Raw genomic sequence first — 20,342 nt, 5'->3', positions numbered from 1 at the left:
GTTAAGGGCTGGGGTTGTGGCTCAGTGGTAGAGCGCTTGCCTCACACATATGAGGCACAGGGTTCAATCCTCAGCACCACATAAAAACAAATAAGTAAAATAAAGATATTGTGTCCATGTATAACTAAAATATATATATATATAAGTTAACATTAAGTGTGAATTTTTTCTTTTTTTCTATCAGGAATTGAACCCAGGTGTATTTAACCACTGAGCTACATCCCCACTTTTAAAAAAATTTTATTTAGAAACAGAGCCTCACTAAGTTGCTGAAGCTAGCTTTGAACTTTCAATCCTCCTGACTAGGCCTTCCCAGACACAGGGATTACAGGTATGTTTAAGTATGAATTTTTTTAAACATGAATTTATTTAATTTTTTATTCCTGTAGCTATTTAATGGCTTTTGATTCAACTTTTTTAAACATAGTTTAGTTGTCAGTAGACCTTTATTTTATTTATATGTTGGTTCTGAGACTCAAAACCAGTGCCTCACACATGCTAGGCAAGTACTCTAACACTGGGCAACAACCCGAGTCCTTGATTCAATTTTTAAGTTAATTTTTACTGGTACGTTATAGCCATACCTAACAGTGGGATTCATTTTGATATATCTGTTCATGCACATAATAATGTGATCAATTTCATTTTCTATAACCTTCCCTTTTCCTGCTCTCCATCCTCCCCTAGTCTTCTTCCACTACTCTAAAGGTCTGCCCTCTATTTTCATAAAGATTCCCCCAGATACACTTTCCTCCCATTTTTTTCTGTCTAGCTTCCATATGTGAGAAAACATACAGACCTTGACTTCGCTATGTCACTTAACATGATGATCTCAAATTCCACCCATTTTCCTGAAAATTACATAATTCTCCTCTTCTTTAAGGCTGAAAAAAAAACAACTCCATGGTGTATATTTATCACACTGTCTTTATCTACTTATCTGCTGATTAGACACTTATACTGGTTCCACAACTTGACTATATAGTGTGAATTGTGCTGCTATAAACATGGGTATACATGTATCACTATAGTATGCTGACTTCAATTCTTTTGCATAAATACAGAAGAAAGGTATGTGGGGTCATACAATGTTCCATTCCTCATCTTTTGAGGAACTTGCACACCAATTTCCATAGTGGTATATTAATTTACAATCCCACAAAGAGTGTATAAGTGTTCCTTTCCCTCCACATCCTCACCAGCATTTATTATTGTCTGTAGTTTTAATAACTGCCATTCTGACTGGTGTGAGATGAAATCTTGGTGTTTTTAACTGAACAGATGCTGAACATTTTTTTTTTACATATTTATTGTCCATTTATATTTCTTCTTTTGAGAAATGACTATTTAACTGATTTGTCCATTTATTGAATTATTTGGTTTTTTTGGTGGGAGGTTTTTTGAGTTCTTTATGTACTCTGGATATTAATCCTCTACCAGAAAAGTAGATTTCCCCCCCTTCTGTAGGTTTTCTTGTCATGTTCTTCTGTTTTGTTGTTATGCAAAAGCTTTTTAATGTGATGCCATCCCATTTAATTGTTGGTATTATTTCCCAAACTTAAGAAGTCCTATTAAGAACTTTTTGGTTGGACTTATGGTTGGAGTGTTGATCCTGTTTTCTTCTAGTAATTGCAAAGCTTCTGGTCTAATGCCTACGTCTTTGATTCATTTTGAGTTGATTTTTTGTGTGTGTGTGTGCAGGGTGAGAGACAGGAACTAGTTTTGTTCTTCTACATATGGACATTCAGTTTTCCCTGCACCATTTGTTAAAAGATTATTTCTCCAACATACATTTTTGGTGCCTTTGTCAAGGATCTGTCTGATTTTGTCTTTGTGTCTTCTATTCCATTTCATTGGTCTGTGTGTGTATTTTTATGCCAGCACCATGCATTTCTATTACAACAGCTCTGGAATAAGTTAAAATTTGGTATTGTGATGCCTCCAACATTACTTTTTGTGCTTAGAATTGCTTTGGCTATTCTGGGTCTTTTATTCTTCTGTATGAATTTTAGGGCTGTTTTTTCTAGTTCTGTGAATAATGTCATTGGTATTTTGATGCAGACTGCACTGAATCCATGTATCACTTTTGGTAATATAGCCATTTTAACAATACTAATGTAACACTCTCACAAGCATCAACTAAACAAGATCATTACTCCCTTTGGGCAATTCCTGGGTGTTTGAAATAGAGTATCCTAGCTGTCCCCAATATCCATTCTCCCCTTTTTTTCGGGCAATAAAATTTTTAACTGAACAGACACCTGTCAAAGACTACATTTACTTACAACTAAATTCTTGTGTCTAAATTCTGGACAAAAGGATATTAGCAGAAGTATGCTGTGGCAGTTTACAGGGGAAAAAAAGGAGACTGTTGGCCAAATCATTTCAAAACCTTGGGGCCATAAGGATAAGGCCACATCCTAGGGATTGCTGAGCTATGAGCTGAAAGAAGCTTGGGTTCCTGAAGACTTCATAAAGCAAATCTACTACATCAATCTATGACAGCAAAACACACAAACAGAAACTTCTGTCTATGCCAAGGTTATCTGGGGTTTTCTGACACTCTAAACTGAATGTAATATTATCTAATACAGTGGTAGCAAAAAGAGCCATCCCTGACAGAAGTCTAAAATGTCAAAAAGTAGTTTCCTCCAAGAGCTTCTAAGTCTCACACCCACAAACATACATTGGTTTAAGAGAAACTAATCTGCAAAGCATAGCTTCAATAAGAAAAACAGGGCAGAACTAGAAACTAAATCTCCATAGCTATGCTTTGGTATTCTTTTGTAATTCATTAAAAAGTGAACATTGAAATATGTCTCCTAGGGCTGGGGCTGTAGCTCATTGGTAGAGCGCCCGCCTCACATGTGTGAGGCATTAGGTTTAATCCTCAGCACCACATAAAAATAAATAAATAAATAAATTGCGTCCAACTACAACTAAAAAAATTTTTAAAAAAAGAAAGAAAGAAATATGTCTCCTAGCTGTACAAGGTGACACATGCCTGTAATCCCAGCAATTTGGGAGGCTTAAGGAGGAGGCTCTCAAGTTTGAGGCCAGCCTCAGCAACTTATCAAGACTCTCAGCAACATAGTGACACCCTGTCTCAAAATTTAAAAATAAAAAAAAAAGGACTAGGGATGCAGCTCAGTATAAAGCACCAATGGGTTTAATCCCCATTACCAAAACAACAACAAATTCATTAATCTCTCTCTCTCTCTCTCTCTCTCTCTCTCTCTCTCTCTCACACACACACACACACACACACACACACGAGTGTAAGCCATCAAAGGGGGAAAAACTACCCCATTCACAAATAATTACTGAAAGTCTGCTATGCTACTGACACCCTTAAAAAGCACAAGAAATATACCAATAAACAGCAACAACACAATCCCTGCCTTAGTGGAATTTAAATTCAAATGGGGAGGGGGTTGTCAAACCATTTATTAAATTAGACAATACATATAAAGCACACAGAACAGAAACTGGCCTATACTAAGAGTTCATTAAATATCTAATATGACCTTTAAGTTTCTATGTAATTAGTCTTACACATATTAAAAAGCAAGCCTTCTTACCCACCAAGATCTTTAAATATCAAGAGATTCTTTAGATGTTTTCTATACTGAATTGTCCTTATTTTTGATAAGCAGATCATCTTTTAGAGAACTACCCTTCTCCAATAACCTACTTCTTGTGAACCTATCCAGAGATAGACATGTCCAATCAGATTTCCTTGCCCAGGAAGTTGAATCACAGGAGAAGTAGCAGGAGATGAGAAGCACAAAGAAGTTCAGGAATCCAAGTAGCTGAGGTCCACATGGACCCATCTCTGACTGTACCACCATGGTTCCTGTCCCTCCTAAGCCTGGCTATTCAGCTTCTCCTTCTAGTCAATTCCTTCAGTAAGTCTCTTTTTCTTGCTTAAAATAACCAGGATTTGTGTTTATTACAAAGAACTCTATCTGATACAGTTGTATAAAGAAAAATCATTCTACAAAAAGTTTTACAACCAAACACAACTGCCAAAAACTCATTCAACTGTACCTTTAAAATAAGTGAATTTGCATGCATGGGCCCTGGTTTCAATCTTCAACACCCCACCTTCCCCCCAAAATAAAAAGAGTAAAATTTACTGTTTCTAAAATATACCTTAATAAAACTAGAGAGAAAGGAATGTTTAATTTAAAAGCATAAAGAGCACATTTATGCTAAACAATAAAATATTTTAGGTTATTTTCACAAACATTGATTTTATTATAATCCACATTTTAAAAGTTTACATACAAAACACTAAAGATGGCCAATTTTAAAGCAGACCCACTTAAGCCAGGCATAACTGTAATCCCATCTATTTGGGAGGCTGAGGCCAGAGAATTACAAATTTCAGACCAGCCTTGGATACTCAGCAAGACCCTGTGTTAAAATAAAATTAAAAGGGCTGAGGATATAGCACAGCTTAGCCTACATGTGTGAGGCCCTGAGTTCAAACACCAGCACCCCCAAAAATAAAAATATATAAGTAAATAAAGTAGTCCCACTTAAAATCAAAGTTGCATTGACTACAGTGATTCTAAAATAAGAGAAATATGTCAATATCTAAAAACTATGTTTTCCTTACTAGTGCAATAAAGCTCACAACAAACATAATGATCATATCCTGCTTTCACATTTATTGATAACACCCTACATACTTTGCTTAATTATTTGTTTTGCTTGTATTTCCACTCTATTTAGCCTTACTTTGCAAGCAGACTATATCACAGCAGGAAATCCCTTCAAAATGCAAACCTCTCCAGCTCTAGGAAAGACTGAAATTAGGACCACGGCACACTTGTTTGCATTTTACATTTCAAGAATTTAAGAACTGCCCAACTTAAATACCATGCTTCATTCAATGAGCAATCTCTATGACAGGGCCTCCAAGGAACACATGAAGAACATAATTGTTCCACTTGCCATCAAGACTCAAAGCACATTCTGAAATGCCTTCAGTCACCATCATAAATCCATACTGAGTCTATTATCCATTAGTACACTCTAGTCACTTTGGAGACCGTTTATATTTTAAGTTTATATTTAGTAAAAGGTATATTACAGAAGTATTAAAAATGAAAAAAAAAAAGTAGAACATTTAAGTTACAGGTATACAGATTTGTATGAGAACCCCACGTATTTCCTATCACTGTCTATTTGCAAATACATTATTCACTTTAATTTTTAAAACACTATAAAACTCAACCTTTTCCTCTCACACCTTTCAGATTTAGGCACTTTATTACAGAACTCTTTTACCTAGGAACTTCTACTATTTTAGACAAAGCTGTCACCTCCTCCAGTAAAAATCCACCCATCTGACCCCTGATCTCCAAAGAAACTCATCAAATTTATAACGGGGCTTATAAGACTTTTTCCTAAAGTATCCTACTGTATGATCTGTTGTAGTCAGCCTGGTAGATACCCACATGTAGCCAATCAACATTGAAATCCATTTTAAACTACTCTAATTCCAATTAAATATAATATCCTTTCCCCCAACAGTGTTTCAGGCAAATATAGCTGCCTGTTTCACTGATATTTTAGCTATTATTGTTTGTTCCTCTGAGTTTAGCAAAACAATATAAGTAACTCAAGATTCAATACAGTATCTGTGCAGAAAACCAAAATAAAATACATCTAACTAAAGCCTAGTTTTGCAACATTAATATTATTGCCCATTTTCTTCAAATTCAATTTTAATTACCTCATGAATTTTCATTTCTCAAAAGAACCCAAAATATTTACAAAATGGAAATAAGAAAAGCCCCAATATTCACCTACCCAACATTCGGCAATCCAACAATACCAATTTTCAGTGAGGTTCCAAATCTTCCAATGATTGGAGGTGGTTTAATTCCATCACCTCCCTTTTTGGGGGGCATCTGAAATATCAAAACAAATATGTACAAGACGTTTTACTACTTTATGGACAAAAACACTTTTCATCAGATAAAATTATATTACTGGATAAAAAAGAGCAAAACATTTAAACACAGAGCTAAATCGGCTTAATATTTTAACTTAAAAAAAAAAAAGTTCTTTAAATAGATCTGATTCTGATGGTTGTCACAGAAGTCACTCTTGAGAAGTTCTGGAAAGATTGATCTTAAAACTTTGTGGCACCAGGAACCAAAGATAAAATTTAGTTCCAACCTTCCACCCAGACTACTCACACTTTCTCAACCTGACATGATTACATGAATGAAAATACTTGGAAACAAGTGATGGTTCACACCTATAATCCCACCTATATGGAGGGCTGAAGCAGAGGGATGGCAAGTTTCAGGCCAGCAACTTAGCAAGACACAGTCTCAAAATAAAACCTTAAAAAAAAGAGCTAAGGAAGTAATTCAGTGGTAGAGCACTTGTCTAGCTTGCACGGGCCTTGAATTTAATCCCTAGTACCACAAAAAGAACAAATCCATTCTAGAACCACTAGCAACCAAGTCATCTCTCACCAAACCATTTTCTATTATCTGGAATATGTTCCTCCCCACGTCCCCACAACTACAATTTTCACACAGATGAACACATACTGTACTAGGGTCCTCCCAACCAAGCCCCGACCTTTGGTACATAAGTAAAACACATCAACCCCTATAAGCAAACTTCAAAATCTATACTCTGGTTACTTCTAATCCTAAATTGATCCACTCAAACTCATTCACCATCTCCCGTGCTGGGAAATATACCCAGGGCCTCGCACACGCTAGGCAACCACTCTACCATTGAGCTACGCCCACCCTAACTCGAATTCACTCAACCTTTTTATTTACAAGTCAAAACTTCCGCTGTCCCTTGAGATCACTGGCTCAAAGTTCCACTGTGCAGAATTAATTCCACTTTACCACTGCCAACTGAACTCACGAGGACGACTAATGTCTTAGAGACTGGGACATAAATCTGCCCCTATCTTCTGGATGAGTACTCCAAGGACTACTCAGGGACCGTGCTCCTGAAGTGATATTCCAACATCTGATCCCAGACTCTGAGAGCCAAGAATCTCCCTTCTCAGGGTCTTGACACCTGTTCTAGGCCAACCTTCAGGCCTCCAAAGAACAGCTGCATGCAAAGAGCCTGTCCAGTCCTCTGGCCTACAGATGGGTGGTCCGCCGCCTCCCAAAGCGGGCTCCCGCCCAACAACATCTTTAATCTCTGGACTGGGCCACTGCCTGTCGGAGTCCTGGAAGAAGGCTTTCGCCAGGGCGTGCGGGGAAAAGGAGTGGGCCATTCTCCCGACGCGCGGCCTAGTCCGAGAGTGCCTCATTCATCCACACACCCCACGCCGCCGGCTGCCCTCGCCCCATCCCAGCCGCCTTGCCGGGGCCTGGCGCCAGCCTCCAGAGACCGGGCCTGGACGTCCAAGATCGGGCGGAGAGCACGGCCGCGGGGTCCCTGAGGGCCTCACCGTGCTCGGGAAGGACGGTGACACCGGGTCCCAGGCAGCGGGAGACTGGTCTTGCCGGCAGCTGGAGGCGGGGAGGAAGGCGGAGAGAGCGCAGGCCCGGCCCCTCCGCCGAGCGGCACGCACGACGGCGGCGGCGGCGGCGGAACTGGCGGGACCGGCGCCGGTCGGCACCTGCGCGCAGGCCCCGAGCCCCGCCCGCCGCGGGCCCCGCCCATTGGCCCGCCGGGCCGTGGGAGGCGGGAACAAGGTGGGAGGAGGGGTCTGGAGCCTAGAGAGTGGGAGGCGTCCGGACGCACGCGGAGATCTGGTCTTCCGCTCTCTCAGCACGTGGGCGCCGGGCCCACAGGCCGACTCCAGTGGGCCAGCTCGCCCGCTTGCAGCCCGGCACTTGGCCCGCTGGTTCCTGAGAGCACCCTCAGCTCTGACAGTACGCCCCGAGATCAGGGTCACCGCGAGGTCGAGCGAGCCGCCGCGCCAGGCTTCGCATCGCTTGGCCGCCAGCCTAGCTCCTCGGGAACCACAACCCTTGTGGCGCCTTCCCTTTCCTATAATTTGTTTCCTGACGGTGAGACTCCGTTAAACTTTCTTAAAGGGAAAAAGGTGTAAAGGAAGCTTATGCTCCAAGGATTCCTTCCCCACCTTAGAGTTCTGGCGTCTCACACAGGCAGTGGATCATGGAACGCGTTGAAAAAAACCACCTCCAAACACGTACACCCTTTTTCTCTGGACGGTTAAATTGGGAAGCACAGCTTGAAATCTGAATTCTGCCATTCATTACTCTGTGACCCTGGACAACTTCTCTGGCTGGGTTTATATTACGACGTTATTGTGAAGATAAAACGAGACAATGTATGTGAAGCTGGTACTAACCGCCCCCAGTATAGATAGGAAAGGCTCATAAACAGGAGCTTTGGTTAGTTTTAGAGTTTTGTCCCGTTTCACCCACACCTGCTGACTATTCCATGAGCTCCACTGGAGAGGGGATTGTCCTCTCAGTAGGCGTTTAACTATTGCAATGAATGTAATAACTGTCCAGAAATTGTCCAAAATTTGTAGCTTTGTAATGTAATAACTGCCCCAAAATTGTAGCTTTTCTCTTAAGATTCTAGTTATTAATAATGGGAAGAATGTGAGTTGATTGAGGGATGAGGGAATACAATATCAAAAAGGTAAAGTAATTTGGAGAAAGTTCCACAACTAGTAAATGCCGTGGCCAGACTTCAAACCCCAATCCAATTGGCAAATCTCTTTCAGCCAAAACTCTTCAAATAAGTACTCATAAGCAGCAACTGAGCCACTATTTATAATATAATTGCATTAAGGTTTTTTTCTTAATCCTATAAACGTGAACTACTAAGGTAAGTTAAAGAGCTTTATCTATAATTTTAGAAATTCTCAAGGACACATACAACTTGATATAGTTTTGATTTTATACTTTTTCTTGGTATCATTCATAAATATGCAGTGTTTATACTCTCAGTCATCAGTACCCTTGTCACCAAAACCATGTATTTATGAAATAGATGTCTGGGTGCACTTTATCTATGAAAAAGAAGGAAACTAGCCCACATTTTATAGCCACCATCAATAATTGTCCTAACAAAGCAATTCCTGAATCATTTACTGCTGTTTTAGTAGTGAAGTTCTATAGTTGGGTTCCCACTGCTACTTGTGGAAACAGAGAGGAACCATTACTTTAAAAACTCAAAAACCTTAAAGAGCCTTCTCTGCCCAGCAACCAGCCACTCCAATACTAATTGAAATCATTCTCCAGTTGTGAAGTAGTGAAATCATCTTCAACTTATCACTGTCTTTTGGCCAAATCTAGCTATTTCTTCAATCTCAATATCTCTCATATCTACCCATTCTCTTAAATTCACACTGTCAAGTCCTTGAATCAATTCCCTATTTCTCTTTTTACAGCTATATCTTCTTAACTTTTGACAGCCTTTAAAGTGCTATGACAAAGCAGGTCTGGCAGATCTTTGTGAACTTTGTGAACTAAGCAGAGTTTCAGGACTGGCCAATAACTGCTACTAATAGTTATAAAATTCTACTAAGGGTCCACTGCAAAGTAGGTAGAGGTCATATAGTCAAAACCTCCCCCTACTAATTGAAGCATGCAGTTTTCACCCTAGTGGATATCTACTACCCTACATGATAAGAGAAGATTCAATGAAACAAACAAGATATTAAAGAGTTAACACTAACCTCAGGCTTAATGAAGTGACTTTGAATATGAAAAGAGGATAGCAGAATCCCAGCCCCTGCCTCTTTTTCTCTTTTTGGCTTCCTGGTCATGAAGTGAGAGGTTTTGATCTGCTGTGCTCTGCTACTATAGTATTACTGTCTCACCATAGGCCCAAAAGCAGCAAAGCCCATTGATCATGGACTGAAACCTATAAAACTGTGAGCCAAGACACAAAATCTCAGCTACTTGGGAAGCTAAGGCAGGAGAATCCTAAGTTCAAGGCAAGTCTGGGTAATTTAGTGAGACTCTATCTCAAAAAAGGGGGGAGCTGGAGATGTAGTTCAGTGGTAGGGCACTTACCTAGCATGTATGAGGTCCTGGCCTCCAATCCCCCATACTGCCAAAAAATAAGACAGCCAAAATAAACATTTTATCTTTATAAATTGCTTATCTCAATTTTTAGCCACAACCAGGGATCAGGTAAGTTGACCTGAAGTCACAAAGGATCTGGAAAGTGCTTTGGGTAAATAATTTGTCCCCTAATACAGGGTAGTATAGTTGGAAACCCAGAGATTTACTGAGCCTGTATAGAAAGGCAAGGAACAGGAAAAAAAAAATTATAACTATATATAGAGAGAGAAAGGATAGAAAAGGGAAAGAAAAAAAGGAGCAGCAACATGTTCATGTGCTTTGGGGCTTGAATATATCTGTATTAGTCCATTTTTCATTACTAAAACAAAATAAATGTGAAGTTGGATACTTTATAAAGAAAAGAGGTAAATCTGGGGTATAGCTCAGTGGTAGCACGCACACTTAGCATGCCAAGGGGCAGGTTAATCCTCAATACCACAAAAAGAAAATATGTTTATTTAGCTTAAGGAAATTCAAGGACATGGCACTGATTGGCTCAGCTCTGGTGAGGATCTCATGGTAGTAGATAGTATCTCATAAAAAGAGCAGACCAGGGAGGGACCAAGCCAGTCTTGCTGTTGTTTTGTTCCTGAGACAGGATCTCACTACGTTGTCCAGACAGTCTTGAACTTATGAGTTCAGTGTTCCTTCTATTGCAGCCTCCTGAGTAGCTGGGACTATAGTCATGTGCCACTACACCTGGCTCCTAGTCTTGCTCTTTTGGGGGTGGGTGGGTAAGAGAGCACTGAGGTTAGAACCCAAAATGTGCACTTAAGTGCTGTACCACTAAGCCAGGTTCCCAGCCCTTTTTAGCTGCTTGCTCAGTAAGTTTGTTTATTGTCTTTATCTGAAAAATCTTCTTATAAAAACTTTTATTTGGTTTAGCTCTTAGCAGCCCCTTCCCGAGCTCTGAGGAAGCTTGCCTTCTTTTGGGGCTACCCGATTGTTCTGGGCAAGGGACATTTTGGGACTGTTCTACCTCTTCTTTTTAACTTCTCTCTTGGGCTTCTTCTCATAGATGCGATTCTGTCATCAAAATGATCTTTACTATACATCTCCATCATGTCTGTGGTAACATTCTTTATATACTGAGATAATTGTTTCTCTTAAGCATCTTCAGATTCCATTAGATAACACATATAATCTGCAACATTCTATCTAACCCATGATGTTCTCCCAGTGTATTTCTGTGTTGAACTCCTTGCTTTCAGAATCATTACCAGGGAATTGTTTAGTACTATGAAGGATAGACGAGCCTCCATCCCCACTCCCTTTAGAGCCCCCAAAAACTTTATTTTCAGTTGTAGTTCTGGCAAGACCTGCATCGAAATAGCAGGTGAAGGCACCAGGTTGATCATCAATGATTTCCGCATTGTATTTATCTCTAGGACCTCCACTTGGCCTTTATTTATCCTGTCCATGTCAAACCTATTGAGAAGGCTGAGGGCCAGCATCAGGCCAGTACAATATGCTGCAGCATAATTTGTTAGGCCAACTTTCACACCAAATTTTGGTAGTACGTGTAGATAAGTTGCCCCAACTATTATGTCTCCTTTTATATAGGCTTATGCAATCTGCTAAGTGATATCTCTTGTTAGTTACCTGAACTATCATCCTATATTTGGGTGTGTTGTACTTATTTTTGTCCTCTAACACCAAGCATTTCCAAACCATAGTTATCAGTTTAGCCTCTCATCTTCCTCTAGATTTCACTTAATATTTCGTAAAGTAGGCCTGATTCTTGACAACTTTAACAAACTTCATCCTGCAGTACAGAGACTAGCATCTGTGACTTGACACAGACCTGCATGCCCTGCAGCATTACAGAGGAGAAAAATTAATTTTTCTTTTGAAACAGGATCTCACTAAGTGGCCCATGCTGGCCTTGAATTTGTGATCCTTCTTGCCTCAGTCTCCCCCGAGTCACTAGGATTGCAGGCAAGTGCCATCATACCCAGCAGAATAAGCTAGATTATGATACAACAACAGAGAACTCCAAAATTCGAGGGCTTAGTAGACTAAAAGTACCTCTCTTACATTAGAGTCTACTGGAGATCTACCAGCTGTGCACAAGTTTACTCAGCATTTTTAGGTTGCTTCAGTCTTAAAACTCTTCCATATCAAAGTGCTCTCATCTCAAGTGACATTTCATTGGCTAAATTATGTCACACAGCCATGTTTAATTTCAAGGGAATCCTCCTTACCCACAAAAGTAGATGAGAATTAGATATTGTTAAATAATGAAAATACCTAACAGTATTTGTTCACAATTAGATTTTGAGGACATCCTTTCTAAATAAATATATGAAATACAGTAATCCTTCCCCCTTATTCAGAGGAGATGTTTTCTAAGACTCCCAAGTGGTTGTCTGAAACTCTTGATACTACCAAAATATATGTGCTGGCTTTTTCTGTACATATATGATAAAGTTTAATTTGTGAATTAGACATAGGAAGAGATTAAAAACACTTACTAATAATAAAATAGAACAAGTAATATTCCACAATAAAAGTTATGTGAACATGGTCTATATCTCAAAATATTGTACTTGCCCTACTTGTAATAATATAAGATGATACAATGCCCATGAGATAAGATGAAGTGAGATGAATGACAAAAGTATTGTGACAGGGCGTTAGGCTACTACATAAGCATTACTTTAACACAAGCACTACAATGCCAATACTACTGGTCAATTTATTAACTAAGATGGCTACTATGCTGGATACAAGGGTTAAAATCACATCTCTAACAGGATGGAGTGGTACAGGAAAAGATTTCATCTCCCCACTTAGAATGGCATGCAATTTAAAATTTGTAAATTGCCAAGCAGGTTGGCACTTACTTGTAATCCCAGGAATTCAGGAGGCTGAGACAGGAGGATTGCAAGTTCAAGACCAGCCTCAGCAACTTAGCAAGAATCTGTCTTAAAATAAAAAGGGCTGGGAAGGAGCTCGGATTGAAGCCCTGACTTCAATCCCCAGTACAAAAAGCAAAAACAAAACAAAACAAAAAACTATGAATTGTTTGTTTGCATTTTAAAATTCTTACATTGTAGTTGACCATGGCTAGCTAACTGAAACCATAGAAAGTGAAACCACACCATGCTACCAAAAACACTACTATACAGATTCAGTGCAATCCCAATAAAAGTTCCAATGACATTCCTCATAGAAATAGAAAAAGCAATCATGAAATTCATCTGGAAAAATAAGAGACCCAGAATAGCCAAAGCAGTCCTTAGCAAGAAGAGTGAAGCTGGGGCATTACTATTCCAGACCTTAAACTATACTACAGAGCAATAGTAACAAAAACAGCATGGTATTGGCACCAAAATAGACCTGTAGAACAATGCTACAGGATAGAGGACACAGAGACTAACCCACATAACTACAGTTATAGACAAAGTCACCAAAAACATACATTGGAGAAAAGATAGTCTCTTCAACAAATGGTGCTGGGAAAACTGGAAAACCACATATAACAAAATGAAATTAAACCTCTACTTCTCACTCTGCACAAAACTCAACTCAAAGTGGATCAAAGACCTAGGAATTAGACCTGAGATCTTGCACTTATTGGAAGAAAAAGTAGGCCCAATCTCCATCATGTCGCATTTGGCCCCAATTTCCTTAATAAGACTCCTGTAGTGCAAGAATTAAAACCAAGGATCCATAAATGGGATGGATCCAAACTAAAAAGCTTCTTCTCAGCAAAACAATCAATCAGTGAGGTGAACAGAGAGCCTAGAGAATGGGAGCAAATCTTTACCACAAGCACATCAGATAGAGTACTAATCTCTAGGATATATAAAGCACTCAAAAACCTTAACACCAAAACACAAATAACCCAATCAATAAATGGGCCAAGGAACTGAACAGACACTTCTCAGAAGAGGATATACAATCAACCAACAAACCTATGAAAAAATGTTCAAGAATTAGAGAAGTTAGAGAAATGCAAATCAAAACTACTCTAAGATTTCATCTCACTCCAGTCAGAATGGCAGCTATTATGAAGATAAACAACAACTATAAGTGTTGTCGAGGATGTGGGGGGAGAGGTACACTCATACATTGCTGGTGGGACTGCAAATGGGTGCAGCCAATCTGGAAAGCAGTATGGAGATTCCTTGGAAAACTTGGAATGGAATCACCATTTGACCCAGCTATCCCACTCCTTGGATTATATCTAAAGGACTTAAAAATAGCATGCTACAGGGACACAGCCATATGGATGTTTATAGCAGCACAAGTCACCATAGCTAAATTATGGAACCTACCTCTAGATGCCCTTCAGTAGATGAATGGATAGGGAAAATTTGGTATATATACATGATGGGACATTACTCAGCATTAAAAGAGAATAAAATCATGGCATTTGCAGGTAAATGGATGAAGTTAGAGAATATAATGCTAAGTGAAGCAATCCAATCCCCAAAAAACAAAGGTCAAATGTTTTCTTTGATAGGAGGATGCTGACTCATAATAGCTATGGGTGTGAAGACATGGAGGAATGGACATAGTGGAATGAGTTAGACATCATTACTCTAAGTACACGTATGAAGACATGAATGGTGTGAAAATACTTTGTGTATGTTAAGGTCTGTAAACAAGTCAGATTGGCACCTGTTATTTTGCCAGAGAAATGTTAGAGTCTGTAAACAAGTCTGGATGGCGCCTGGCAAAATGCCAGAGGGAGTGGTTTGTGAAGTAACAAAAGCGAGCCATTAAGTGTGGAGATTCCTTATTGGTTGACTGCTGTATCTATTTTATGCTAATTAGATAAGCTGTGTAAATGTATAAATATCGCTCAGATCCTACACTAAAGGGCTCCTATTCCTGCTGCATCAATCTACACAAGTCATTCGTCACCCCCCGGCATGTGTACAATCAGTGACTTGAAAAACTGTGCTCTATATGTGTAATATGAAATGAATTGCATTCTGCCATCATGTATAACAAATTAGAATAAATAAATAATTTTGAAAAAAGAGAGCTGTGGCTGTGGCTCAGCGGTAGTGCACTTGCCAGGCACATGTGAGGCACTGGGTTAGCTTCTTGGCACTGCATATAAATAAATAAAGGTCTATCGACAACTAAAATATATATATACATATAAAAAGAAGAATTTTTTTAAAAAAGTGAAACCACAGATAAGGGACAACTAACTATTGTACTGTTCTTCTTTCTAAAATGATTCTCAGAAGTCATAATTAATGTTACTATTGTGGTACCTACTTACTCCATTACCCCTTTGTTCTAAGAGAGGTTCATTTCCCTCACCCAAATTCTAGGCCTAAGACTTCCTGTTTATAGCACATGGACATACCAGCCACAACAGATGGGACTAGGGGTGGCTGACCAAAGCTGGGCAAATCAAGATTCTCTTTCTCCCTAGGAGCCATTCTTAGAACATAGCAATAAATTCTATTGGACGTTTAAAGGGAACATAGAATCAGTGTTATGTCATATGCTTTCTTGACATAAAGCTATTCTAAAGGAAGAGAAAAATAAAAACAGGAAGGAAGAAGGATAGGTAATTATATATATGGTCCTGGAAAAACTGAAAGGAAAGAGTAATCCCAAGAGTTTCCAATTCCAGAGTCTAATCCTTCTAAAGACCTATATATTTTCTGGCCATGGACCCTGAAATAATCTTGAGTTCTACCAAGGATTTCCATTTTAAGGGTAAAATCATTATACAGTGATTTTCTATTTCTTATAGCCAAACAATATTTACAGTGACTAAAACAGACAAGAACTTAAGACTATCTGAAAACTGTTAATGTATGTTGGAGGCACATGGTCCAAGGTTCCTAATTTTAAATTATAAGACAGTGGCTCAGGGTAGCGCAGTTGCCTGGCACTGGGTTTGATTCTCAGCACCACATATAAATAAGAAAAATAAAGGTCTATCAATAACTAAAAAATAATAATAAAAAATTATAGTGTTTCTTGGAGTGTAGTCTGTGGAACAGTAATCCTACAAACTGCTCATTGAACTAAGGATCAGATAAGTTTAGAAAGCACTACATACCACATTGGGAGATTGATAATATATATTAGATATGTAAGGTTTTGCGATGAAAAGACTGGTTAACTCCTTAATTTAGCATTAACAGATGCTAAACTTGTGAATTGCCAAGCACGGTAGCACATATTTGTAATCCCAGCAACTCAGGAGGCTGAGACAGGAGGATTGAAAGTTCAAAGCCAGCCTCAGCAAATTAGCAAGAACTGTCTTAAAATAAGAAGGGCTGGGAAAGGAGCTCAGAAGTAAAGCCACTCAGATTGAAGCCCTGACTTCAATCTTCAGTACAAAAAAGAAAAAAAAAAAAAAAAACTATGGAATGTTTATTTGCATTTAAAATCCTTACTCTGTAGTTGACCATGGCTAACTGAAACCATGCAAAGCGAAACCACAGATAAGGGACAACTATTGTACTGCAGTCAAAGCTGCCCTTATTCCTAAGATGATTCTTAGAACATGTACTCTGTGGATAGGAACTTTGTGGAAGTTGCTGTTATAGTGATTTAGAATGAATTGAAAACTATTGGAGAATGCCTTTTTAACAACTAACAAAAGACAAAATGATCACTTAAAAAGAAAAAGACTATCAACTCTAAGGAAAGCATTGCTCCTACCAGATGTTTCATCATCAAGATGAAATTTAGAATTAGATTAAAAATGTATGCCTCATTTTCTTGAGAGAAAATATCTTTTCAAGTGCAGTAAAAGATCTCCAAAGAAACTTGGAGCTTTTTTGAGTGACCTGGGTAAATTATTTAGAGATTTCCCTCTATAAATTATCTTTAAGATGCCTTGTTTGATAGCCAACAGAACACCTGAATAGAGTTGCTGTGTTTTTATATTACCTTAATAGAAATAGGACTAAAAAGACTGTTTAATTCATTGGCTTCCTGGCCAACAAAAGTAAATAAGAGCAATAGTTTGGTACTCATTTTAAATTAGAGGTAGGTTCCCCAAAATAACTTAAGAATTAAGAAAGGAAGTAAGAATATACTAATAATCATCTTCAAGAATAAACCATTTTTTCAGTCTGTTACAAGAATTTTTTAGGTTAAAAGATGATTATTAAAACCCTATTTGGGGGCTGGGGCTGTAGTTCAGCAGCAGACCGTTTGCCTAGCATGCACAAGGCACTGGGTTCAATCCTCAGCACCACATAAAAATAAATAAAAAAAAGGCATTCTCTCCATCTACAAATAAAAAAAATTTTTTTTAATCCTATTTGTGGTGTGAGGTTGTAGCTCATTGGTAGAGCACCTCCCTAGCAAGTGTGAGGCACTGAATTTGATCTTCAGCACTACATAAAAATAAATAAATAAAAGGTATTATGTCCATCTACAACTAAAAATATTTTTATAAATAAATAAAACCCCATTTGTGTGCCAGCCACTTTACATATGCATGACCTAATTTACTGCTCAAGATAAGTATAAATGTGTATTATTACAGCCTTTTTACAGCTAAGTACACCAAGTTTGTAAAATGTTAAGCAATTTTGTTGCACTGCCATTGTTGGTAACTGTTAGGTTGCATAAAACCAGTTTCATCTGACTACAGAATTTTATTTTCTACTCAAATACACCTTTCCCACAGTGGGCAAATGATGTGCTATACATAGTGAATAGTGAAGTCTAGCTAACAGTAGAGATGAAGAAGTGACTACTATTAGAATGGCCAAAATCAAGAACGGTGAAAACATCAAATGCTAGTAAGAATGTGGAACAAGAGGAATTCATGTTCATTGCTAGTGGGACTGCAAAATGGTACAGCCCCTTTGAAAGACAGTTTGGCACTTTTTTGCAAAATTAAGCATCCTCTTGCCATATGACCCAACAACTGCTTTTTTTTTTTTTTTTTTTTTTGGTGCTGGGGATCAAACCCAGGCCTTGTGCATGCAAGGCAAGCACTCTACCAACTGATCTATATCCCCAGCCCAACAACTGCATTTTTTGATGTTTGCTCAAACAAATCAAAAACTGCCCACACACAACCTGCCTATTATTGTTTTTTTTAAATTAGTTATACATGACAGTACAATGACCTTGATATATCATACATTTGAATCAGATGGGATATAATTTCTCATTTATCTGAGTGTACAGGTTGCAGAATCATATTGGTCATGCAGTCACTTATATACACACAGTAATAATAATGTCTGTTTCATTCTACTATCTTTCCTATCCCCTCTTCCTCTCCCCTCCCCTCTCATCACTTCTCTCTACCTAATCTAAGGTAACGTTATTCTTTTTTTTTTCTCTTATCTTTATACATGTATTTTGTATAACGATGAGGGTCTCCTTCCACCATCCGTGCAATTCCCCATTTCCCTCCCTTTGCCTCCCACCCCTCTTCCCTATCTAGAGGTAATCTTCTTCCCATGCTCTTCCTCCCTACCCCATTTTGAGTCACCCCCCTTATATCAGAGAAGACATTCGTCATTTGTTTTTTGGGGATTGGCTAACTTCACTTAGCATAATCTGCTCTAATGCCATCCATTTCCCTGCAAATGCCATGATCTTATTATTTTTTAGTGCTGAATAATATTCTGTTGTGTATAAATGCGACATTTATTATTATATATATCAGCTTTATTTATGATTCAAACCTGGAAGTAACTAGTATGTCCTTCAGAGGGTGACTGAATAAACTGGTGTATCTGAGCAATGAAATACTATCTGATGCTTTTTTTTAAAAGGAGCTAAAGCAATGAAAGGACACAGAGAACACTTAAGAGAAAGGAGCCATCTGGAAAGGCTACGTGGTATGACTCCAACTACATGACACTTCGGAAAAGACAGAACTATGGAGACAACGAAAAGCTCTGTGGTGTCCAAGGACACAAGATGGAAGAGAGAGATGAATAAGCAGAGCACAGAGGATATTTTAGGAAGTGATACTACTCTGTATGATACTGTAATGGCAAATACATACCAGTATACGTCTTTCAAACCTATAGAAAGTACTACAATACCATCTTAATGTAAACTGTGGATTTGGGATGATAATGATATGTCAGTGTAGGTTCATCACTTATAACAAGTATACCTCTCTGGAAAGTGATGTGGATAATGGGGTAGTATGCATGTGTGGGAACAGTTTAAGTGTAAAAATCCCTGTATCTTCCTCTCAATTTTGCTGTGGATCTGAAACCACTGTTGTTTTTTTTTTTTTTTTTTTTAAGTATATTTTGAAAAGAAGTATGTGTTCTTTTTACTGGAGCAAAGATGAATTCAAGTAATTTATGTAAAAATATTGACCCCTAAAGGGAAATTTCTGGCTAGGATTTCTGTTTCTAATCATGACTGTTTCAGTTAAGTAAATATGACTATTAGCAGTTTTGGAAGACATATTCAAAATAGATTAGTAGGCTTTGGTGTTCAAGGACAAACAAGAACCTGGAAAATTTAAGGCTTCTGTATTTGTGACATGACCAGGATTACCTAAATTGAGGCAATGATTAAAATGTCAGATGCACAAGGCCCTGGGTTCGATTCCCAGCATAACAACAACAAGAAAAAAAAAGTTTTGTCAGGGAACCTTCTGTTAAGGAAATCTTGGATGAATTGCTGGGAAATATTGGTGAATTATTAAATTATGCATGTAAGTAGGAAGGTGAGATCCTAGAACAGTTTCTTCTCACTTCTGCCATTTCCCCTCAATTCTCATTAAGCTTGAAGATAACTGTTTTCTAAGGCTATTTATAAAATAAAATGAGCATTGTCTGACAGTGCCAAAAAGACTGTTCGAAAGCAAATTAACTGTATATCAAATTGATGACATAACATTATAAAGAAAAGAACTATTTCAGTTCTCTGAAAACACAAGATTTTGGGACTAGGATTGTGGCTTAGCAGTAGAGTGCTTGTATGTATGAGGCACTGGATTTGATTCTCAGCACTGCATATAAATAAATGAAATAAAGGTCCACCAACAACTAAAACAAATTTAAAAAAATAAGACTTCAATTTTGCAGTCTCAGAAATATATATATGTTCTAAGGACAAAAAGGCTAACTTAAAATTTTATTTAATAGTCTTAACAGAAAAAAAAATCTTTGTATTGCTAGGTGCAGTGGTGGAGGCCTATAATCCCAGGTAGGAGGCTAAGGCAAGAAGATGACAAATTTAAGTCCACCATTAGGAATTTAGCAAGACCCTGTCTCAAAATTTAAAATATAGAAAGGTCTAAGGATGTAACTCAGTGTTAAAGCACCCCCAGGGTACTCCTAGTTAACACACACACACACACACAAA

The 20,342-nt window shown here is 38.4% G+C and overlaps 1 protein-coding gene and 1 pseudogene across 2 annotated transcripts in view; both read right to left on the bottom strand.

Annotated features, from left to right (window-relative positions):
* Window positions 1-7,633, bottom strand: part of Ola1 (Obg like ATPase 1) — a 148,422-nt gene extending 140,789 nt beyond the window's left edge. The window contains exons 1-2 of one of the 2 annotated variants that reach the window (XR_013092305.2): window positions 7,451-7,633; window positions 5,824-5,924 (exon numbers count right to left, since the gene is read on the bottom strand). Coding sequence is in view for 1 of the 2 variants with exons in the window: in XM_076865797.2 (XP_076721912.1) it covers window positions 5,824-5,924 (101 nt within the window). In the remaining variant the exon portion in view is untranslated. The remainder of the gene's footprint in view (window positions 1-5,823; window positions 5,925-7,450) is intronic. The other variant, XM_076865797.2, reaches the window with a different exon arrangement.
* A 3,300-nt stretch (window positions 7,634-10,933) lies between these two features.
* LOC143407341 (large ribosomal subunit protein uL18 pseudogene) lies at window positions 10,934-11,825 on the bottom strand (annotated as a pseudogene).
* Between the last annotated feature and the right edge of the window lie 8,517 nt (window positions 11,826-20,342).

This window comes from Callospermophilus lateralis, chromosome 9 (assembly GCF_048772815.1).
Source record: "Callospermophilus lateralis isolate mCalLat2 chromosome 9, mCalLat2.hap1, whole genome shotgun sequence".
NCBI classification, from domain to species: domain Eukaryota; kingdom Metazoa; phylum Chordata; class Mammalia; order Rodentia; family Sciuridae; genus Callospermophilus; species Callospermophilus lateralis.
Note: the sequence above shows the minus strand (reverse complement) of the source record. Positions and strands in the feature narration are given on the sequence as shown.